Source organism: Chiloscyllium punctatum, chromosome 2, assembly GCF_047496795.1.
Source record: "Chiloscyllium punctatum isolate Juve2018m chromosome 2, sChiPun1.3, whole genome shotgun sequence".
In the NCBI taxonomy this organism is placed as follows: domain Eukaryota; kingdom Metazoa; phylum Chordata; class Chondrichthyes; order Orectolobiformes; family Hemiscylliidae; genus Chiloscyllium; species Chiloscyllium punctatum.
In genome coordinates, this window is record NC_092740.1 from 50,842,062 (window position 1) to 50,867,303 (window position 25,242).

Below are 25,242 nucleotides of genomic sequence, written 5' to 3' on the forward strand. Positions count from 1 at the left end.
TTTGGTTTCCTCAGTGCAGGTTCTACGCAAATACTTTCTTACATAGGATTTTTCCCCAAGGTAGTGGAGTCCAGAACTAGAGGGCATAAGTTTAAAGTGAGAGGAAAAAGATTTAAAAGGGACCTAAGTGACAACTTTTTCACACACAGGGTGCTGCATGAATGGAATGTTCTGCCAGAGGAAGTGGTTGAGGCTGGTAGAATTACAAAATTTAAAAGGCATCTGGCTGGGTATATGAATAGGAAGGGTTTAGAGGGATATGGGCCAAGTGCTAGCAAATGGAACTAGATTAATTTAGGATATCTGCAACATGGACGAGTTGGAACGAAGGGTCTGTTTCCATGCTGTACATCTCTATGATTCTGTGTGAGTAGATTGGAGGTGAACTTACATGTGCTGGTGTTCTCATGCATCTGCTGCCCTTGTCCTTCTAGATGAAAGTAGTCACGGGATGGAAGGTGCTGTCTGAGGATCTTTGGTGAATATCCACAGTGCAACTTCTAGATACCACACACTGCGGCTACTGAGTCTCAGTGATGGAGAGAATGGATGCTTGTTAATATGGTGCCAATTAAATGGGCTGCTTTGTCCTGGATGGTGTCACGGTTCTTCAGTGTTGTTGGAGCTGCACCCATCCAGGTAATTGGGAAGTATCCTACCTTACCCCTGACTTGTGCTTTATGGGTGGTGGACAGGCTTTGGGGAGTCAGGAGGTGAGTCATTCACCACGGTATTCCTATCTTCTAACCTATTCTTGTAGTCACTGTATTTATGTGGCAATTTCAGTTGCGTTTCTGATTAATGATGTTGTTAGTGATATGGGTAATACGCATTTAATGCCATGAATGGTGATTACGTTGTCTTTTATTGGAGATGGTCATTGCATGCATTTCTGTGATGCAAATGTTGCTTGATACTTGTCAGCCCAAGCCTAGATATTGTCCAGATCATGGGCTATTTCAGTATCTGAGGAGTCACAAATGGAGTTGAACATTGTGCAAACATTGGCAAACATCCCCACTTCTGACCTTACAAAAGAGAGAAGGTCATTGAAGAACTGAAGATGGTTATCCCGAGGTCACCACCCTGAGGAATTGTTGTAGCGATGTCCTGAAGCTGAGATGACTGACCTCCAATGACCATGACCATCTTCCTATGTGTCAGGTATGACTTTAACTACTGGAGAGTTTGCCCCCCCCCCCCCCCCCCCGGTTTTGTTAGGGTTCCTTGATGCCAGATGGTTAAATGCGACTTAGATGTTAAGGGCTGTCACTCTCCTCTCACCTTTGGGATTCACCTCCTTTGTCCTTGTTTGAATTAAAGCTGTAATGAAGTCAGGAACTGAGTAACACTGATGGAACCCAACTGAACAACCCTGAGCAGGTGCTGCTTGATAGCATTGTTAATGACCCCTTCCATCACTTTCTTGATGATTGAGATTGATGGTCGGTAATTAGTTGGTTTGAATTTGACCTGCTTTTTTGTGTCCTGGGAAATTTTCCGCATTGTTGGATGCGTGTAAGTATTGTAACTGCACAGGGAGAGCTTGGCTAGGGAGTGGCAAGTTCTGGAGCACAAGCCTTCAATAATATTACCAGAATGTTGTCAGGGCCCATCATCGTTTTCAGTATCCAGTATCTCCAACTGTTTCTTGATATCACATGGAGTAAATTGAATTGACTGAGGACTGATCTCTGTGAGGCTGGCAACCACTGGAGGAAGCCGAGTTGGATCACCCACTTGGTACTTCTGGCTACAAAAGCTTCAGCCTTTTGCACAGGTATGCTGGGCTCTTTCATCATTGAGACTAGTTCAAAGAGTTAAATGTTGTAACACTCCTCATAGTTGATGTCTGGACAAGGAATAGAATCATTTTTAATTGGCAGAGAAAAATCTATGATTAGTAATAAAGGAATATATATACCAGAGATTTGTTCCTGTCTATCAAAATAAGGAAATATTTGCGTAGAACCTGCACTGAGGAAACCAAAAATTGAGGGAGAATGATGATTAGATATCATCTGGGAAAATAATGTTTTTCTCCTTCTATGCTTTCTAGTAATTCTTATTCTTTCTTTGCAAATTAAATTATTATTTTGGCACCAAATTCCAAGTTTGACAATCTTTTTAAAATCTGAAATTATTTCACTTTCAGGAACATGTCACCTTGCTTAAGTACATTTCTCTAATTCTACTTAATATTCAATCTCAAATATATTTCAGAAAAACAATTTTGCTGATCTTATTACAGAAAATTTGAACATTTTGAAAGTGAGAAGCAGATTCTGGTATTCTTATATGTTTTAAGAATTGGAAGATGATGTCAAATATTGTGTACAATAAACATTGGAATGATGTATTCAGCATGGTTTGTAGTATCAGTCAAGGATACAAGTCAATTTGCCTTCAGGATTGCTAAGTCTTGGTACTTGAATTGTGATATTAACTGTATGTAATGTGAGTAAAAATATGTCTCTGATTTATCTCTGAGCATTTTGTCATTCACTTGTTTCTGGATCATTGCGAAATAAGTGGTTTCTTTGTATAGCACAAGTGCAATATGAGTGACAAAAACTTGCTTCCTCCACTTAAGTGCTCTTGTATGATTAACAGAGTGCCGTCTTTGATTATAATGTTATAACTGAAAGTGTTCTGTGTTCCTGATAACAACAATTTGTGTTGTTTTAACTTCTCTTTCCCTATTTCTTTCCTTGCTGTGATTCAGCTTCTTTAATATCCTACTCGTGTGTATCATGGAATACATTAACCTGTGGAATTAAACAAATATTGCTCACAAAAATCCTTTTGACCTTTTCTCTGTGCTGAGACCTGCACCCACCTAAATCCACCCCACACTATCTGTATATAACCTTTTGCTTTGTGTTTTCTCTCCTCTTCTCCATCATCAATGGAAATTACCTTCAGCCATCTCAGAATTAATGCTGGACCTCTGTCCCTAAACAACCCTGAAGTGCTACTATTAACTCATCTTTGGAATCCTTTATCCTTAGCTGTAAATTTGCTCTTTGCCAAAACCTGCGCTTCCATTGTTTATCAATTGCACCATTTAAGTTCAAGTTATTTACTTTTAATTCTCTTGTAATCCTGTATTATGATGGTTTCTAACAATGTAATACTTGATACAAATATGGTCAAATTGGAAATGTCAGGAAAAATATAATTATGTATTTCACATTATTTCAGTTTAAGTAAACCTATATTGGTTAATTTAAAAAATGCTAGTGATGACAGTGCTAGGAATAATCTTTGAAAGTACTTGGAATTTGTCAGAAGTTTAAAGCGTTTATATTTAACTCAATACCACCTCATAAATTAACTACTAATTCTGGTTTCTCTGTAAGAACATGTATTCCGTGATATACAATGCCCTTCATCCCTGACAGCACTCTGTCTATAATGCTAATCCTCACATTCTTTTACTTCAAATGTTTCTTTACTTTCCTGCTTTCCTACGACTTGTGATCTGTTTGTTTTCAATTCATTCAGTGTTTTGCCAAGCTGGCAATTATGGCTCATTCTGGTTTTCCTTCAAAAGGTGCTGGTGGCCTTCGTGCACAATTGCACCATTAAAATCATCCTCTTCTTTTGTGAAAACAGATGTAAAGTACTGATTCAGTACCTCAGCTACAAACTGTGTCTCCAAAGAAGAATTTATATTTTTTATCATTAATTGTCTCCACCATTTTTTTTGACTACTCTTTACTTGTTATAATTAATATTAATCATTAGTTTTTCCACTTGTTCTGTTTTCCATTTTTAAATTCCTACTCAGCTGTCTGTCCTGTTTGATTTCTTCTGTACCAGATATTTATGTAGCCCCTTTTCCAGTTTTATATCTATTTCCTTTATCATTTGAGGAGTCCTGATGTTGGATGTCTTATCTTTCCTGTGCTTCAGATGTGCTTAGTTTGCACTGAACTGCTCATGTCTTGAAGAGCTGCTCGTGCTCATTTATTATTTTCTTGGTTAATCTTCGCTCCTGTGCACTGTAAATCCCTTCTCTAATTTTTAAAATTATCTGTCTTCCAGTAGGACATTTTCACCTTTGATTTTCCTTTGTCCCTTTCTGTAACTATTACACAGATGTTCTCACACTCCATTTGTTACACTTCAGTTCCTCAGAACTTGATCCAGAACTCCTACCTTCCCTATCTTAAGTTACACGCATACTGATTAAGAAAGTTCTGGTCTATGTAATTTAGCAATTCTTTTTTCTGGCATTTACAATGCATTTTCCTCCGTCTGTCTTAGGATAATTTAATTCCTCTATTATTATTATTATTATTATTATTATTATTATTATTATTAGTGTTCAATTATTTTTAGTTTTGTGGAAATTTCTTCCCTTATCCCCTTAGGTAGGGATTTGTCATAAACTTCCAACAATGCAGAAGCTCATTTTCTGAACATTAACTTGAACCAAATAGATTCAATCTTTGAAACCTCTGTTATATGATAGCATAGGTAGAACTACAAAGTCAGTACTGATCAATACTGCCAAACTCAAGACGAGACAATCAAACTATCTACTGATATTAAATAGCAGGAGTGCTGTTGAATCCCCCATTATTAGTATCTTAAGGGTTATCATTGACAAGAAATGTAACTGGACTATCACATAAAAAACTGTCGCTGCAGGAACAGATCAGAGACTGTGATTCCAGTGAGTAACTTGCCTCCTGATTCCCCAAAGCAGGTGCCGTATCTACAAGGCACAAGTCAGGAGTAATGGTATACTTCCATTCTCTACCTTGATGAATGCAGCTGCAACAACACTCATGAAGCTTGATGCCATCCAGAACAAAGCAGCCCATCCATGGCGTAAATCATTCAATTCTGTACCAATGACATACAGTCGTAGCATTGTGTATACTATACGTGATATGCACTTTAGCAGTTACAAGGGCGCTTTCAACAGTACTTCCAAACCTGTGACGTTTACCTTGGAAGGATAAGGATTGAAGATGTATGAGGGCAGAGCCATCTAGAAGAAAGCCACACAACATCCTTACTCAGAATTGCATCGCTGTTCCTTCACTATCAATGGACCAACACACTAGAATTCATTTGTTAACGGCACTGTGGGTTTACTTGCACCATGTGCATTGTGTGGTTCAAGAAGGTAGCTCGCTGACTACGTTCCTGATGGCAATGGGGATAGGCAATAAATGCTGATCTAGTCAATGAAGCCTACAGTCCATGAATGTTTTTTATATATATGTATAAAGTGTGCATGTAGCTTATCAACCTCAATTGCAAATCTGGCAACATTTGTGAATGCTATTTTTTTGAAAACCCCCGGAAGGTTCAATTTACTTCACTTAAGTCAGATCAAAAAATCCTCCCTGTTGAATATGTTGCAAAATGTTTGCATAAAATGCACAGAAGACAAAATAAAAAAGATGAAAATGGTTTATACTTGACACTTGGGAGATGTCAATGTTATTTACAAACATCCCCATTCTGTTGACATTAAGGTCTTTCTTCATATGAGCATTTCCAATTCATTTTCCCTTTTCATAATACCATTTGAAGTCAAGAACTTTAATTTTTTAAAAAAAGTAACTGGAGCAAAGAAAATCCTGTTTCTACATTTTCCAAATATATACACCAAAGCATCGCTTTAAAATTAATTTTTGGTTGGGTGAATTTTACTATGAATGAGCAAAGAATCAAAAATGAATCAGTAATGTTTTTGGGTCTATATCTTTTTATGTAAAATAGAAACAGGACTTTTTTATACTTTACACAAGATGTCGACTTCTAATTCAACAGACTTTCCAAATTATAACTTTTTTTAAAAAGGGAAAATAAATTAGAAATGCATAACCATCATAATCTAAACATGGTTCAGATTTAACTGATAGGTTGCAAGTTACATTCATCTTATTGGAACAGTCTCTTGATATCAAAAATGACTTCTTTCCAATCTAGTGCATTGGAGTCATTGGCTGATAAGTCCACCAGATACTCTACCAGATGCGGAGAAGTTGATACTTAATGGGTCAACTCGTTGTTTGATTTGTGTGCTTTCTCCAGCACCTTAATTTCACCTGTGACCTTTAAGATGAAGTCTCTTAGTATGTTTGCTGTCTTCCCAAATAAACCTTCTCCAACTTGAGATGGTCATAATCCAGGAACTCCCATGTGTTCTTGGGGATACTTAATCTCTTTGGGTATGCCTTAAGAAAATCCCTAAACTGTTTTCTGCTGACCTCCTGGGAATTATTTACAACAGCCAAGCTTCAGTGGGACGGTTGCTTTAGGGATGAGAGGTCAGCATGTCCTGCCCAGTAAAGCTGGTTCTGAGTGGCTAGTAATCAATGATTGCTGCCTTCCTTCCCATCAGATTTGAAGGATCTTTCAAAGGCACCTTTCGCAGTACTTTTGCTGATGCTTTATGGTTGTCTGCTGAAGTAAATTCGAGTGTGCGGCCCACTGCTCCTTGTAATCCATGACCTTAGAGATACTGGTCCTGAAACACTCCATTCCTCAGGCAGCCAAAGGCTGACCTGGCACATTAGAGGCAATAAAAAGTTTTCACATCTGAGTCTACCTTTAAGAGGGACGTTCAGAGATGTGGAAATTATCCATATCTTCCTGGATATTCCCATTGATCTTAGGTGATTAGGAAGTTAGAGCAGTACAGCATGGAAACAGACCCTTCAGTCCAACTAGTCCATACCGACCATGTTCCCAAACTAAACTAGTCCCATCTGCCTGTATTTGGCCCATATCCCTCCAAACCTTTCCTATTCATGTACTTATCCAAATGTCTTTTAAAAGTTGTAACTGCAGTTCATTCCATACACTAACCACTCTGTATAACAAAGTTACCCGTCATCCTTTTTATTTCTTCCTCTTCTCACTTTAAAGATATACCCTCTAGTTTTGAACTCTCCCACCTTAGGGCTGAAAAAAAACCTTTGCTATTCATCTTATCTGTGCCCATCATGATTTTATAAACCTCCAATTGGTCACCCCTCAACCTCCTATGTTCCAGAGAAAAAAAGGACCCAGTCAATCCAGCTATTTTTAGAACTCAAACTCTCCATTCCCGACATCTTTTCTGAATCTTACCAGTTTAATAATATCCTTCCTTAATACGGGCAACCAGAGCTGAACACAGTACTGCAGAAGAGGCCTCACAAATGTCCTGTATATCTTCAACATGACGTTCCAACTCCTATACTCAAAGGTCTGAGCAATAAAGATAAGCATGTTAAGTATTGTCTTAACCAACCCCATCTATCTGTGGTGCAAACTTCATTGAACTATTTATCTGAACCGCTAGATCTGTCTGTTCAACAACTCGACCATGGACCCTACTATTAATTGTGTAAGTCTTGCCCTCGTTTGTTTTACCAAAATACCTCTCATTTATCCATATTAAACTCCATCTGCCACTCCTCAGGCCATTGACACAATTGATCACAATCGTAGATAACCTTCTTTACTGTCTACTATACTTTCAATATTGGTGTCAACTGCAAGCTTGCTAACCAGGCCTCCTATTTTCTGTTTTGTTGGGGAGCTGAATGGAAAAGGGCATTTTTTTGGGGGTACTGAGCAAGTAACATTCATGCTACAGAAAGTATCAGGCAATGACCATTTACATCCTTTTACCTATGGACCTTACTATGTGTGTTCCACTTGATGTTGGTACTGCAAGTTCCCATAAACGTTTCTGCCAAAAAAATCTTTTTGATGTATTTTGAATGTTTTATCAAAAGAAGTGAATTTTTTTTGGGTAATATCTTTAGCAGTGCTCTTCTGAATTTCCTGTTGTTACCACTATCATAACTGGAAAGAATTTCTCTTCAATACTTGAGCACTGTCCCTCTCACCCCACCCTGTTGCTGATTTTTCTCTTGGTGATCCCTTTCCTCTCAATTGCTTCTGAATAATTCTTTCCATTCCATATTACTTCTGCTTTTCTATCTGAATCAGACAGCTAGTATTTTATTTTCAGTGCTGCTCTTTTTGCCTTGTCGAATTGCAGTATTACAGACCACCATGCAATGTTCACATTCTCCCACTAATAGTTATTCCAGCCAAAAGGAGTCTGTTAGATAAGACTCCCTCTCACCCACACAGATGTTTCCAGCCCTACCACATTTTTACATATATCCGAGGATTGAGTTTTAATGAATCAAACAATCTTCGGCCTTGATAAATGACAAACTTTGTTTCTGCTGTTTTAGAAACCAGCAGTTTTTCTCATTAATACTCCTTTTTTTGGGATGTTTATGTTTGCAAAGTAAAGGTCCTTGAATTAAATGTAAACATTTTGTGCAAAGAATTTTTTTAAAACAAAACCTCCTAGTTCAACATTATAGTAAGATTCTCAGTAACTTCTGTTTTCCAGTTTGAAATCCTATACTTGATCTCATTTGCTGCTCAGATAATTTCCTAGCAATCAAAATAAAAATCTAATGATGTAACAAGAAGTTCTAAGGCATCACCAGTCAGAATACTTGTTATATGTAATACATTTTGTAGAGAATTTTCAACACTTTCTATAGACAATGCTACTGGAACTCTAGGTGATATCGACCATTGTTATTAGTTATGATGCTATATTTAACCTATAATGCCACAAGTTGATGTTGGAGTTATTTAAAATCTTATCCCTCAGCCTGGCTATATGTTCAAGGCTATTCTATGTGGTAAAAACAGTTAGAAATCTGAAGCAAAAACAAAAACTGCAAGGGAAGCTGAGGTCTGCCAGCATCTGTGCAGAGAAATCAGAGTTAATGTTTCAGGTCCAGTGACTCCTCTTCAGAACCTCTTCAAATCTGGATCCGAAATATGCACCTAGCACTGCTGTAGCTTGATTGATATAAAATAGTGTTGAAGTTATGCATTTTCTTTATCAATAATAATATAAGCAACCTCTTGCCTGTTATGGATGGAAACCTCCGAAGCATACTATCGGAAGTGTGTGTCTTATGCAAAAAGGCTATAATAAGGATGCAGGACTACTACACTCTATAGTAAGAAATCCTGAAACATGACAAAAACATACATATAAAATACAAAAGAAGAAATTGCTGGAAAATCTCAGCAGGTTTAGCAGCATCTGAGGAGAGAAATCAGAGTTAATGTTTCAGGTCCAGTGACTCCTCTTCAGAACTTTTAAAATCTGGACCCGAAACGTTAACTCTGATTTATCTCCTCAAATGCTGCCAAACCTGCTGAGATTTTCCAGCAATTTCTTCTTTTGTATTTTGTATGTTTTTGTCATGTCACAGGATTTCTTACTATAGAGTGTAGCAGTCTTGCATCCTCTCTCCAGTGCTTACACACTGACTCTCTGGATTTTTCTGTTTCGAGGTGAATTCTGGGACATCTGTCAGTAGGCTACTGTACAACTCATAAGCTCTTGGCGCTAAGCTCACAAGAACAATTCTTAAAAAATTTAAACTAGAACCATGTTTTCTTCTCCTTAGCACACAACATATAAGTTAATGTTTGACATTATTCCAAAACACCTTCTCGCAGAAAAATAATTATAAGGTACATTTAAAAGACATTTCCATATTTCTATTACGATACTGTCATCACTATTTCTATTTTACTTCTACAGAAATATGAAAACATAGTGACAGCCCTTATACATATTGAAAAATTAAAAGTTTGTGGGCATTGGTCCTACAGAAAGTAAGTTTGGAAACTTTAAAAATAAAATAAGAGAATGGCAGGTGAAGTGAACAGGCATTTTGTATCAGCTTTCACTATAGATGGTTCAAGGAACGTTCCAGAAGCAACTACAAATCAGGCCATGTAAGGGAAGTAAGAACTGAGGAAAATTACAATCATATTTCTAGCTAATTTCTCTGTGCTCTAATTTTTTTCTCTTTTTGTTTCATTATTCATTGCTGTAATTTATATTGCATCCAATTTTCTGCCCACCATCTGTCTTTGCACAATTATATATTTTTTCCTGAACCTTGATGCTGTCTTTAATCTTTCTAGTTAAAGGTAGGTGGTGGGCCAGTTCTTTGGAATTTGAGTTCCCTAAACTGTTCCCTGTACTTGTGCAAGATTTCTTACCATAACGTTTAGAACTCCATCCACTGTCTGGCCTGCACACATATTGACTTTCCTGGATTGTTCTGTTTATCCTGGGGCTTCACTCCCTAAATAAAAGCACAATTCTTTTCACTCTCATTTTCCTTATTAATGCACTAAACTACGATCCCATCTCTTCATTTTAAGGGTTGTAAAATCTGATTAGAATCTGGGTAAACAGACAGACCTCCAAAAGCCTTGACAATAAGCTGACAAGAACAACTCTAAGAAATTAAACTAAAACAATGTCCCCCTCTTTTTAACACAGAGTACAAATATTCCCAGCAATGTATTGAACACAGAATCTCTTGGATTTTTGATAATTTTATTATATTCCTATTTGATTATGTAGTTAGGATTGATTAAATGAATTGACAAATTGCATGAACTGGTAGGTGCTAACTCTCATACTGAAGCATTAACCATGGCAACACTATTGCAGAAAATATATTACAACATTACTTGTTGTTTTCTTTTGTAAGTTAGTGACCAGAACAAATTATATAGCCATTTTAAAGGTTATTAACAAAACTTGGGCAATGCTTTGAAGATTCCTTTTCCACATAACTTATTATGGCTCGATGGGAAGTAATGTGTCAAACGTGAAGATCTTTTAGGAGTGTTTTGGAATGTGCTTCTGCTCATCTTTGCTTATCAAGTCTGATGGTATTTTTGGATAGTTTCACAACTCATTATCTGAGAGTCACAATTAGATGTGAGACCACCATATGTCACTCAGTAGCTCAAGTCTGGTTGAACTACTGACACCATTTTCTGTTTCACAACGTTCAATGTTTTGATTAACTCTCTATGTTCTGTCTAGGTATTGGACCATTTAATGTTTTATTTTCAATTAAATATTAACAAGTTAGCTGCTGTTAGCAGTTTTGATCAAATATTTGAAAAGCTTCTACAAAAATGTATACTTCACTAACCATTTGTACATTTTGTTTTTATTTTGAATTGAAAGTTTAGCTGCCTCATAGATGTTTTAGTTTATTTTATGGAAGTGATAAATTTTGTGGATGGAGAAATAATGCTCGATATTGGAAAGTTAACTGAAATTTTCAGTTCTCACTATTAATACTACATAAATAATCCATGAATTTGTGTCAAGCAATTGATATGATTTGATTTGCATTTCCCACAAATTATTGACTGGTTTACACTGCTGTTCCGTTAGCTCTGCACAAATGGAAACATGAGAATTCAGAGCAGGAGTAGGCAATTTGGGCCTTTGAGCCTGCAGCACCATTTAATATGATCACTGCATCTCATCTCAGCCTCAACTCCATTTTCCTTCCTGCTCTCCATCACTGTTTAACGCATTCATAATTAAAATTCTGTCTATCTCCTCCTTAAATTTTGTCAGTACCCTGGCATCCACCGTGAGATTTTTCTTCATGTGGGGAAATCCAAAATGAGAGGTCATGGTTTTAGGATAAGTTGTCGCAGACTTAAAACAGAGATGAGGAGAAATTATTTCTCTCAAAGGGTTGTGAATCTGTGACGCTTCCTGCTGATATGTTTATCCTGGACATATGGTGCATTCATTATTTCCCACAATTCCCATGCTATACATTCCACTTGGCCAAGCTGCCCTGGCATATTCTAACTTTGCATTCTCCATTGCTCCCCACACTCATCTTTCTGCTTAAATGTTATTGCTTAAGAAGACATTTGCCCAGAATGTTTGTGTGGTCCTATATGCAATATAGTCCTTTGCTGCACCATTATCACTTGTGCTTCCAGTATTTGCAATTTAATGGATGAGGTAAAAATTCCGATTCATGCTATTTGAGAGAAAATCTGCTCCAGCAAGTTCTGGGCCAGGTTTGACGTTTGGAAAATCAGTGTTTTTCACTTACATTTTGGCTTTTGCGTTTTATTTCTGTCCAGTTTAAACTTGGCTCTGTGGAATTGCGAAAAGTCTCGGACTCAAAAGAAGTCATTAAAGGACTTATCGATTACGTATTACATTGCAACAGAGAACTCCAAGACACAAATGAACACCTTCAGCAAGAGAATGAGAGACTGTTGAGCGATCGTAATTACAACTTGAAAGAGTAAGTTCTTGTCTAAAGGTCTCTGCAATTAGTGCTTATATATGATTTTTCTCATGTGAATGAAATTTTAGAGGAATTCCTGAACTTTCCCAGTTATGATTTTTGGAATCAAGTGCTTCGCAAGCTTTGCATGGTCACAAAGGAGAAATCTCATCCAGAGTAAGACATAGCTTGAATACATATATACTTCAGGTACTTTGGAGCAGCGTGAGAATCCGGTGCAGAGAGCAACAGGTGCTTTTTGCTTGCTTTCTGTTCCATAGCTTGTAAGGTCTTTTTAACATGACAAAGTGAAGCCCATGATTGTAGACCCAGCACAAAACAATGACATCACTGGAAAACCATAAACTCATTGGTTGATAGTAACTACTAATTTGACCGTTGATTTAGGTTACTTTCAGATTGAATGTAAATGGGAGGAATATTACAAACGAAATGACAAGTAGGAAATTTTCAAATTAACAACTAAGTAAATGCAGATGCAGGGCCAGGCGATGGTGCGGGAGCTGGTGGACCCTACTGTTCTTCATAGTGACCACATTTGTAGCAAGTGTTGGATGCTGGAGGAGCTCCAGCTCAAAGTTGATGGACTGGAGGCTGAGCTACAAACACTATGACACATCTGTGAGGGGAAAGAGTTACCCGGATGCTGTGTTTCAGGAGGCAATCACACCCCTTACATTGACAAGCTTGAATTCAGTCAGTTGCCAGGGACAGGAGGGTGTGACTATGAGCGAGGCAGTTAGAGGGATCCAGGATCCTCAACTCTTGAGCTTGCCTAACAGGTTTGAGATTTGTGCTTCTTGCATGGGTGAGAGGGGGGACTGCAGGGAGAATGAGCAAACTCACCGCAGCACTGTGGTACAGGCAGCCATTCAAGAACAGGGAGAAAAGAGAGATGTAGTTGTAAATGAGGATAATATAGCCAGGGGAATAGACACTCTTCTCTGTGACCACAGAGAGTCCCAAAGGCTGTGTTGCCTGCGTGTGACTGGGTTAAGGACATCTCATTTGGGCTGCAGAGGAACTTGGATTGGTTATGGTGATGGTGGTGGTCGTGGGAAGCATAGAATGTGGTGAGAATTAGTAGAAAGCCAGACGATTGTGAAGTCTTTAAAAATCATCAGAGGACGGCTAAAAATACAATAGCTGTGTGTGTGTTGGGGGGCAGTTTGGGGCGGGGTGTTCGGGGCAGCATGTGCGGGGGGGGGGGGTGGTGGTGAGAAGATGAAATTTGAAAGTAAGCTATCTTGTAATATAAAAGAAAATTTAAAGAATTTTTTTTTGATGGATTAACTATAAGACAGAAGCAAGAATGGACATTAAACCGCTGGAAAATGAGACTGACGCAGTAGTAATGGGGACAAAGAAATAGCAGAGGAACTGAATATGGGAAGACACGAGTACTATACTAAAACTTCAAAAGAGTTAGGGGGAGAGGTGAGTGTGGTGACCATCACTAAGGAGAAGAAGCTGGGGAAGCTGAAAAGTCTGAAGACGGATAAACCAGTCAGACTAGACGGACTACATCCCAGAGTTCTGAAGGCTGAGGCGACATTGGTGGTGATCTTCCAGGAATCATTGGAGTCAGAGAAGGGAACGAGGCAGAAAACAGGAAACTATAGGCCAGTTAGCCTGACATTGGTTATTGGTAAGAATTTAGAGTCCATTATGTCAGATGAGATTGTGGAGTACTTGGAAAAATCTGACTGAGTCAGCATGACTTTGCCAAAGGAATGTCTTGTCTGAAAAATTTGTTAGAATTCTTTGAGAAGGTAATGAGCAAGTTAGACAAAGGTAAGGTACTGAACGTGATCTATTTGAATTTCCTGAAGGCCTTTGACAAGGTGCCATACTGCTAAATAAGATAAGAGCTTATGGTATTAAGGGTAAGGCACTGGCATGGATAGAGAATTGGCTGGCTAGCAGATGGCAGAGAGTAGGGATAAAGGACAGCAGTCAGTGACTAGTGGAGTTCTGCAGGGTTCTGATGTTGGGACCACAACTATTTGCATTATACATTAATTACCTGGACAAAGGAACTGAGGGGATTGTTGATATCTTTATGGAAGACCCAAAGGTAGATGAGGGGCAGATAGTGTTGAGGAAACAGGGAGGCTGCAGAAGGACTTGGAAAGGCTAGGAGTATGGACAAAGAAATAACAGATGGAATTCAATGTGGTAAAATATGAGGTTGTGCACTTTGATAAGAAGAGTAGAGGAGTAGGCTAATTGTCAAATGGTGAAAAACTTTGGAAATCTTCAGCACAAAGGGACTTGAAGTCTTAGTTCATGATTCTCTTAAGGTTAACATGCAAGTTCTCTTGGCAGTTAAGGTACATGCAATGTTAGTATTCATTTCAAGATGGCTAGAATAGTTAGACACATCAGTAAGCAGTTTGGGCCCCATATTTAAAGAAGCAGACGCTGGCCTTGGAAGGTCTCCAGTAGAGATTTATGCGAATGATTCTGGGGATGAAGGACTTGGCATATGAGGAGCGATTGTGGACTCTGAGTTTGTTCTCGGAGTTTAGAAAAATGAGGGGGCATCTTATTGAAACTTACAGAATAATGAGAAACCTGGATAGACTGGACATGGAGAAGATGTTTCCACTATCAAGAGAGATGAGGATCTGTGGGTGTAGCCTCAAAATGAAGTGATGATCCTTGAGATCTGAGACATTGATGATTGTTTCAACCAGCAGGTGCTAAATCTGTGGAATTTATCACTGAAGAAGGCTATGGAGGCTGAGTCATTGAGTGTATTTAAGACAGGGATAGGTATGTTGTTGGTTAGTCAGGGGATCAAAGGTTGTGAAACATATCAGGCATTATCGAAGTGTAGAGCAGATTTTGAGCTTACCTGCTGTGTGTTTCCAGCAATTTCTGGTTTACTTCAGATTTCTAACATATAATGTTTAGCTTAGGTAATAGCTGTGGTAATGTAATAGATTGTACTTTCTAATTTGTTGAGCATTCTTTAGTCTAAAAATGTTTCTCTTTCTGAATAATGCTGTTTTGCTTAGTTATAATCCTCTTTAGATTGAGCACTAGGGTAATACTGTCACCATTACAAAAGTGGCATCTTCACCTTTCATACAGCTGTGAGAAAAGTTTTCCTCGACAAAATGAGAATTTCCTGCTTCAATCTGCCAAACATGCTGGACTCATCCTCCATGTCATGAAAAACAGACTGAGCTACTACCATGAGAAACATCACAACAGCCTTAAACCTTTAGATGCTGTCATAAATATTTCTGTGTCATACAAAGTTTGTTTTTGTCTGTGATACTAATCAGATCAAAAAACTCTTTGGAGCCCATTCTTTGTTCAATATAATCGAATTGCATAAAAGAAAAGCATGACAGATCTTCAAAATCTGGAAACAGGAAGAAATATTTGGAAAATTCATAAAATCAGACAGCATCTGCAGCGAGAATTAATGAATATTTCAGATTGATTTTTATCAGACCTGGGAAAAGTTAGAAATGTAATAGATTTTAGAAAGGGGACTGGTGGAGAGTGGGAAGAAAAACAAAAGAGAAGGTCTCTAATATATGAAAGGCCATTGGGGTTAACCAACAAAGTGAGTGTTAGTTCAAATGGAATAGTGTCAGGACCAAAAATAAACATGTCTTCGTATCATGAAAATGTAAGAATTATGCAGTGAGATTTATTTCAGTGCAAGAAATTAAATGGGCTAAAGTCCGTATGAAACAATGCATATTGAACAATTATTAAGTATAAAATCCGTGATAGCAAATTACTGAACAGAATTCAGTTGTAAACTTGTGTATGTGACACAAAGATTACTTGCTGCCTTTGTAAATTGCAAAACAGCAGATTTTGAATGGCTGAGACAAGGTTATGTTGTTGGTTTCCATCAATCAAAGATCTGTGATAACATTGGTGGTTTGGAGTTACATTTCTATTACAAATGGTTTATTTTGAAAATTTGTCTTTTGATAATGGTATAAAATCTGCAAACTGTTTGCATATGGCTGTTTTTCAAAGAACATCAAAACCATGTCTACTTTAACTGTAATATTTTTAATGCCCTTAGATAAACGTTAAACAAAAAGGATGACCTTGAATATCTGAAGTAAATCTAAAGTTATATTATGGAGTGATATAATGTAGGATAATTAGAAGAAACAGCTGGAGTCTCACAGTCATTTAAACCAATACTGCTCAGGAAGACCTTGATAGTAATTAACAGTCTCTTCTTACTGGTTGATGAATTTATCAAAGGTTCTTTTTTTTAATAAGTCAAATCATATTTTATGCTAGTAATTCCACCAGCTTTGGCTTAATCTGGTTATTAATGACTGCTTTAGTGTGGGAATGTTTTAATAATGTATTTTTATTCATTTATAAGTAAACATCTGTGGGTTGTAGGTTTTAGGTCAAAATTAGGCCAATCACTATGCAGGCCTTCATTTTACTACATCCAGCCTCACTGTGAGCATAATGAATTGTGCATTAGTTCGTAGATTGCAAAACATTATTAATCCTATTTTCAGAAGTAAATTAGTTTTAAAATATATTTTTGAAACAAATGTAATTATAAGTTGTTTTAAAGGAAGGGAAGTAACTTTATTAATCAATGCCAAATGTTCAAATTTGACATATGGTCACTCTGATTTTAGTTGTTATTGTAGTAAAATTAAAGACTAAAGCTTAGTTTTCAGTACTGTTGATGAGTTAATTGCATATGAGTTACTCAAAGAACTTTAATTACAACAGCGCTGTTTTGATTTGCTTATTTTATTATTTCTTTATGCTGCTTTTTCTGAAATGTTCCTGTAATAATTGTGCTCTACTATAAGAAAATGGTTGATTAATTATTTTCTGATGTCTGACAATCTATTAATAGAAATTGTGAGATATGGGGAGTGGGTAGGAAAATTGAGCTGAAATATGTTATTAGATTAGATTAGATTACTTACAGTGTGGAAACAGGCCCTTCGGCCCAACAAGTCCACACCGACCCGCTGAAGTGCAACCCACCCAGACCCATTCCCCTACATTTACCCCTTCACCAACACTACGGCCAATTTAGCATGGCCAATTCACCTAACCCGCACATTTTTGGACTGTGGGAGGAAACCAGAGCACCCAGAGGAAACCCACGCAGACACGGAGAGAATGTGCAAACTCCACACAGAGAATCACCTGAGGCGGGAATTGAACCCGGGTCTCTGGCGCTGTGAGGCAGCAATGCTAACCACTGTACCACCGTGCTGCCCCAAGACCAGTGACCAACTATATGCTTTGATCACCAAATTATGTTCTGATCTAGTTAAGGACCAGTAACCTTTATTTTTAATGTAGACAAAAGATGAGATTCACATGCACTACTGAGTGAGTAGACGAAGCCCAGTTCCTACGCTTTTGAAAAAAATAGCAATACTTTAGATACAAGTTGTACTATAGTAATATAATCCAGAGTACATGAACAATTTATTTATAACAATCAAAATTAACATGTAAATCTGGATTTTGTACTCTGACTGTGACTGAACATCCTTTTTTTTGCACATCAAATAGCAAATGCAGTCAAAACAGATGTCAAGTAATTCTCAGCAATTTCTCTCCCAAATGTTAATGACACAATGGATCATCAAATTTCATTAAAATTCACAAGGGATCACAATGCTTCGCTTTTGATGAACTGGCTTTGGCATTCCCCACAAGAGTCATTCATCATGTACTGCCTCAACTTGTTGTTCTGCTCCTGTTTTGATCAACCATATTCCAAACCTGGTGTACACTCCAGTAAAACTGAACTCCAATTATTGCTATCAGACATGATACCCAGCTTTGTACCGACAGCTAACTTCACCAAGCTAGCAGTGTCCTTGGGTTTTCTCCAAATTCTAATATTGCTCAATTTAACAAGCAAGTACTGCTTGTTGTTCTTCACCCTTCACTGTCTCAGCTGTATTATTAATGCTCTTGGGCTGCTTTCAAGTGCCTTACAGCTTCTCCCAGCACAGAAACTGTGACCGTTACACCTTTTGCAGTTTCCCAGGACTACTTCTGAGTTCTGATTCCAACTCTTAACTGCTTAGTAATTTCTGAACTACTTCATTAATTCATTCTAACAATATAGACCCATCCAATTTGTTTTTGGCTCTTTCAATGCAGGACAGCTAAAAATCAGGAGTCCTAACATGGAGTTGCAAGGATGCCTTCCTTGAAGAAGGTCTCTTCCTCCCTCTACAAGTATTTCAGTGAGTCCCTCTCTCACTGCACACCCCAGGTCATCTCCTCTGCCCAGAAGCTCTTTAGCCACGATCTCAAACAGACTCGCTACCATAGCCACATCTCCTTCCTCAGCACTTGCCTACAGAACCGACTGACCTCGCACGGACTCCGGACTACGTTCAGACCAACACAATTTGGACCCAATCAGGACAACCAGTATCCTTTCATATCTGCCACAAATTCACCTTCACCTCCACACACATCATTTACTGCATCCGCTGCACCCGATGTGGCCTCCTCTATATTGGGGAGACAGGCCGCCTACTTGCGGAACGTTTCAGAGAACACCTCTGAGACACCCGGACCAACCAACCCAACCACCCCGTGGCTCAACACTTCAACTCCCCCTCCCACTCCACCAAGGACATGCAGGTCCTTGGACTCCTCCATCGCCAGACCATAGCAACACGACGTCTGGAGGAAGAGTGCCTCATCTTCCACCTAGGAACCCTCCAATCACAAGGGATGAACCGATTTCTCCAGTTTCCTCATTTCCCCTCCCCCCACCTTGTCTCAGTCCCAACCCTCGAACTCAGCACCACCTTCCTAACCTGCAATCTTCTTCCTGACCTCTCCACCCCCACCCCCACTCCGGCCTATCACCCTCACCTTAACCTCCTTCCACCTATCGCATTTCCAACGCCCCTCCCCCAAGTCCCTCCTCCCTACCTTTTATCTTAGCCTGCTAGACACACTTGCCTCATTCCTGAAGAAGGGCTCATGCCCGAAACGTCGATTCTCCTCCTTGGATGCTGCCTGACCTGCTGCGCTTTTCCAGCAACACATTTTCAGCTAACATGGAGTCTACCCTGTCTCCGGTTCTGTCTCTCTCGCTCCAAATATCTGTGATCCTGGATCTGCTTTTCAGTGACCTCAGAAGTAGCCTGAGTGGCCTTTCAAAAATCTTGGAAAAAACCCAATCTCTGTGGGAGAACAGAATTGAATGTTGGCATCTAACAAATCTCATACCGAGCGTGCTCTGAATGTTGCACTTCAGAGAACCTTTGGTTTCTCTGCCACAACAAATACATTTCATGGTTTAGCAATGATCATATTGAATGGTGGAGCATGCTTGACTGGCTGTATGGTCTATTCCCTATCCTATTACTTGTGTTCTTGTGTATGTGCCTGTGTGTAGAGTAAGCTAGAATGAAAGCAAAATACAGTTGTTGCTGGAAATAGAAAATATAAACTGAAATATTGGAGTTACTCAGCAGGTCTGTCTACACCTGTAGATAGAAAAACAGTTTCAGAATGTCTTTGAAAACCTTGGCTGATAGTGACTGGAACTCAGTTGCAAATGTCCTGCCCTCATTTCTGATAGGTTCTATTGTTGCTGGTTGGAGAAAGGAGGTCATGGTGAGATTCAAGCAGAAGAGAACCTTGAACTCAGCAGGGCAACTTGAACTTGGTGTTCAGTTCAAAAAGACACCATTGTGGCTGTTTTTCAAGGGCTTTGGCCTACGGTGTGGGAGTCTCAGATACAAATGGACTAGATACAAGTGCTGTTAAAGGAAGAACGTCCATTTAAATGTCATGATCTGATTTTTGTAAAATAACCCAATCTTTAAACTAAAGACAAAAACTGGCTGTGTTTGTTTTAAAAAAAGTCTATTGGATTGCTTTGATTGACAGACCAGCTGGTTATCTCATGCAGCATTGACATTTCCTTCACGGCTTTATTATGTCATCATGTAACCTTGGCTCAGTTTCAAAACTTACAATTATCTCAGCAGGAGTTCTGAATTCATAGTTGTGTTCAAAGATTATTAAAAGGCAGGTGGCTTTATACCTGAGTTATGATTGGTAGTTCTTATAAGAGATTGACAACTTGGGATTTAATAAGGTAAAATTGGTCTTAGTGAAGGGGAGTTTTTTTCTCTACCACGTGTGTAGTTGAAGAACCTGCTGAGAGCTTTATTTCATCTCCACATGGATGTTAAGATTTGTACATAGATACTGGATAAGATGACATGGGGTCATGAGGTGACATGGGGATGTGGGGTTCATGGGTAGGGTATCGGTTTGCATTGAGTTGGAATAGAGGGTGTGAGGGGCTATGGGATATCCATGAGGGAATGAATTGTCATTCAATGCCATGGAAGGTGCAGCGGTGGGGGGAGGGGAGGGGAGGGCACGGGATTATGATGCAGAGCATCACTGACATTGACTTACCATTTCATAGTATGCTGGGAGATGGGCAGAAGTTTGAGTTGACATAGATGCCCAGGAGTTTTTCCTAGTTGTTTATATTACAAATGAGGCAAAGTCCACCTCTGCAATCTTCCAGCCTTTGTCTTTTATGCCTAAATCTGTTCAACAGCTGCTTGCCTAGATTGTCTCACTTATGAAAATATAATCTTTGTAGTCTACCTGGGGTCATTGCAGATATCTTTGTCATTGTTCATAGGTGGAACATTTGCACCTTTTTCCCATAAATCAATGCCAGGTCCTCCCTAACCTTTAGCAAATAGTCCACCCAAGCTTGTTGTCAGGCAGGTCATACGAGCTCCTTCAAATTAATTTACTTATGTCCTAAAACAACATAATCATGCCATGTTTATATTGGTGACAATAATGACTGACAGAACCTGAACATGCATTGGTAGTGCGGTAGTTTTAATATCGTTACGTACAGATATTCTGACCTAAAAAAGCCTGTATTTTAAGTGTAAAAATATTATCTGGAGTATTATTTATTTTTTCACGTTTTTATGCGCTTCTTGTCATGTATTCACCTTAGGTTGGAGAAATACGTAAAGGCTAAAGAAGAACTAGAGCAAGACCTCTATTCACGTTTCACCTTGGTACTAAATGAGAAAAAGGCCAAAATTCGAAGTTTACAGGAGAATTTAAAGCGCATTGATGAGCAAGTGGAATTCAAGAGTCAGAACAGGTATCTTTTAGCATTTGAGGTTTGCTGTAATTGCATGGAATTGCTCATTTAGTGGAGTAACAAGACTTTATGTGCCATACGTACATAGTTGCATTACAGCACAAACTTTTTATTTAATTGTAAATTATTTCCAGAATAACAAGAGACTAAATATAACTTTATTTAATTGTTTTCTTTTTTTCCCTGTATTAGTAGTATCTTAACCTTGAATGATGTATGTCAGCCTTTAGATTAGATTCTCTACAGTGTGGAAACAGGCCCTTCAGCCCAACAAGTTTGCACCGACCCTCTGAAGAGTAACCCACCCAGACCCATTTCCCTCTGACTAATGCACCTCGTACTATGGACAATTTAGCTTGGCCAATTCACCTGACCTGCACATCTTTACACTGGGGAGGAAACCGGAGCACCCAGAGGAAACCCACACAGACACAGGGAGAACGAGGCTGAAATTGAACCTGGGACCCTGGTACTGTGAGGCAGCAGTGCTAACCACTGTGCCACCGTGCCGCCCTTACTAAGATGCTTCTCTTACTCAACAGCACGTTGCTTATTAATAACCATAAAACTAACTGACAGCTGTAAGAGGAAAGAAATCCAGCAATCATTGTTATCAAATCCCAAATAGTTAAAATAATTATTTTAGGAGGTTTTTTTTGCAGTAAGGTACATATGTAGGTTAGTATAATAATTTTTAATAAATTATTTTCGATAGATTTTAATTTTAAATGTTTGGTCATGACAATTCAGTATAAAGTAACTTGCAGTTCACCTACATCACTTTATTTGGCCTTTAGGGCGATAATGTATTTGATCATAGAATCCCAAAAGAAGCAAACCATTATGCCCATCAAGTTCACACTGACCCTCTGAACAGCATCCCACATGGACTCACACACCCCCACCCCCACCAGCCCACCCCCCCCCCACCCCCCATCCCCCCATTCCCCCACTCCCCCACTCCCTGTCTCTCAAAGCTGTTAGCCTGATTGGAGCACCAGCAATGTGGTAGTGCTGAAGATAGAGGTGACCATCCTGGCATGCCACAGGGAGAAGTAGAGGGTTCCTTCCTGTTGAGGCATCCTTGGTAACAAAGTCAGTTTTTTTTTGTTGAGCTTGGCCCAAGTATATGGATCCTGCAGTTAGCACCCTCCTGCAATAGCATCTACTTGGGTAGACGTTGTTTCCTGGGGACCCCGTCTTAGTTGATGTGGAGCAAATGTAAGGAAGGCATCTACACCTCTCACAAAACCCACTGGGAGTAGGCCAGTGTTTACTGATAATGTTACCCAGTCGGAAGAAGACATTGAGGGGGGGCTCTCTTTCTGACACATTCCACTGTTACTTTCCGAGTTTCCACATTAGGTTATGACACATTCTGCCCTCAGATTAACGTTGCAGGAGTAGCATTTTTTGTGTACATTGATCTGCTTTCTTTGAGCAAGTTAAAATTACTACAAAAAAAGTGACATGGTATTATTTATTGAAACTGATAGCTCAAAAAGGCTTTGGTCTACCATCGCGTTGGACTTTGTTATATGTTGGTAATGAAGTACATCAACAAAGTACTTCGATTAGGGCACCACAAATTTCGAGAGCAATAATGAAGACTGTTAGTGAATGCTTTATTTGTGTGATTTTTGTTTTAGGAGTGTTGCTGCTACTAGCCAAGAAATGTCAGTACCTGAGGAAAATTTTGATTGTAGCACTGATGAAGAAAGCAAAGGTCATACCTCTGAAAATAGAATCTGGTCTCAACCTTCTAGGCCAACCAAGGGTAAGGAAATGATAGCAGAGAAGACCAATTGTGAGTGAGATTAATTGGTTTTAAAATTAATAATTTGCTTGTGAATATCATTTCAATTCAAACATTTTTAACATGAATGTTAAGTGTGTAGTAATGTAATCAATGTTAAATTAAGTCAGTAAAAACAGAAGGGAGACACTGACAAATAATCCTATAATAATTTTTGAGGCACTTTTATTTGGGTAGACTTACTTCCCTGGATTGTTGTATTATTTTCTGCAAGTCCTCTTTTTAGGCCGTAGCCATGACCTTTTTATTTATTAATTGGAAAAGCCATTCCTAGAAAATTGATACAGTTTGAGAACTGTTGCTTTAAAAATATTTATCCTTCAGAGGCCATGTGTATTATTAATTTAGAACAGACTCAAACCTTTATAATGATGGTTTTACAATCTATATGAAGACTTGTATTCTAATGTGATGGCACTTTGACACACAATCAGTTCTGATCTAATGTAAATTCACTTCCTTTTTCTCCTAAAAGAATAAACACAAAGGCAAACTATGATATATCCATTCATAAATTCAAGCTATGTAATTTTATACCTTAGCAAATGCATGAATAATCGTACTATAGTTACTAACATGAATGTTTTTGAAACTTTGTATGTGAAGAGTATCGATAAATATCAAGACACCCCAGAAACTACCAATGACTGACTGAAACAATGCAGAAAATGTCAATACAATTATGATCTTAGCAGGAACCTGTAACCTTTCTTCCTAACTACGGCTTTTTAATGTTGCCAACTTTATTTACTAAAATAATGAAATCTCAAGATTAAAACATAATTCTTATAATTTAAAACTCAACAAAGCAAATACTAAATATAATCTATTTTATACTCTAACATCCAAAATTAATGAGTAAAACATTAATTAACAGGCAATTTATGATCAGAATATAAACAATGAATTGTACTTTAAATGACAGATAAACTAAGACAGATCTAACAAATTGGTTCATCAGTCCACTCAGATTTTAATGATCACATTTCATTACAAACTCTGTTTTTCATGTAAAGAATTTCAGCTCCTCCCATTCTTGAGGCTTAGTCTGATCCTCAGATGACAGCAGCTCACAATGTACTCAGGTTCCATGCACAAGGTCCACACGGTACATTACACACATTGCAGAACCTGCTCACCTCAGTCTGGATGGGGTGGACCTACCAACATTATCTTGGAGCAACAGATACTGCTACAGCAATATGTTCTGTCTTTTTGAATTTGGACTCTGTATTCTTCAGTTTTTTTTTCAGTTTGCTTGTACTGTGTCTGTGGACTCATCAACTAGACCTACTGAGCTTGGACTGATCTGTGTCCTTTTACATAATTTAAACAGGTCACTTTGGCAGAAGCTTTAAGTTTATTTTTCTTCCTTTGTAAACTCAAAGAGTCAGTTTCCTTTCTTTGTTTACTTGTTCTATTTCCCTTTCAGTTTGGGTTTCTGTTTATTTTCTGTGTTAGTTAGAGTAAGTTGCCTTGAAAGTTATATTCCTCACAATACAAAGGTATAGCTCAGTATTTTAGTAATTGAGCAACTACAGAATAAAATCTGATTGCTGATAGCAATTTACTCTCTGTGGGTTCACTGGAATCTCCTATTACTGCAGTTTGTAAAACTGTAATTTATTTAAATATGTGCATAAGACTATGTAGGCTATAAATACAAGAACAGGTCATTCAATATACTAAATCCATGAATTCCTTATGCTGTAGTTTTGCCTCCAAACTTTTTTTTTTCTCATTTCAATCTATAATTGTAATGACATATTCCTTTCTCCCACAATATCTTGTTCAGCATCCCCTTAAATGTATCAAAACTATTAGTTTGATCCACTCCCTATGATAACAAGTTTCAGATTCACATTACTTTTTAGACAAAGACTTTTTTTTTTCTCCATTGGATTTAAGTGACTACCTTACTTTGGTGGCCTCTGGACCTCCTCTTGCCCACAAGAGGAAAACTTCTCTCTGTATTCACTCAGTGAAATTTTACATAATTTTAAAGACTTGTGTAAAGTCACCCCATTTTTTTAAAGAGAAAATTAATCCAGCCAGACAATTGCTTCCTGAAACAGATACACATATGTTCCTGGTATCAA

General features: G+C 38.3%; 1 protein-coding gene across 3 annotated transcripts in view; it reads left to right on the plus strand.

Moving 5' to 3' along the window:
* Positions 1–25,242, plus strand: part of xrcc4 (X-ray repair complementing defective repair in Chinese hamster cells 4) — a 372,354-nt gene that overhangs the window by 143,867 nt on the left and 203,245 nt on the right. For all 3 annotated transcript variants that reach the window (XM_072582657.1, XM_072582667.1, XM_072582675.1), the window contains 3 exons: positions 11,995–12,161; positions 21,175–21,327; positions 22,977–23,104. In XM_072582657.1, coding sequence (XP_072438758.1) covers positions 11,995–12,161; positions 21,175–21,327; positions 22,977–23,104 — 448 coding nt within the window. The remainder of the gene's footprint in view (positions 1–11,994; positions 12,162–21,174; positions 21,328–22,976; positions 23,105–25,242) is intronic.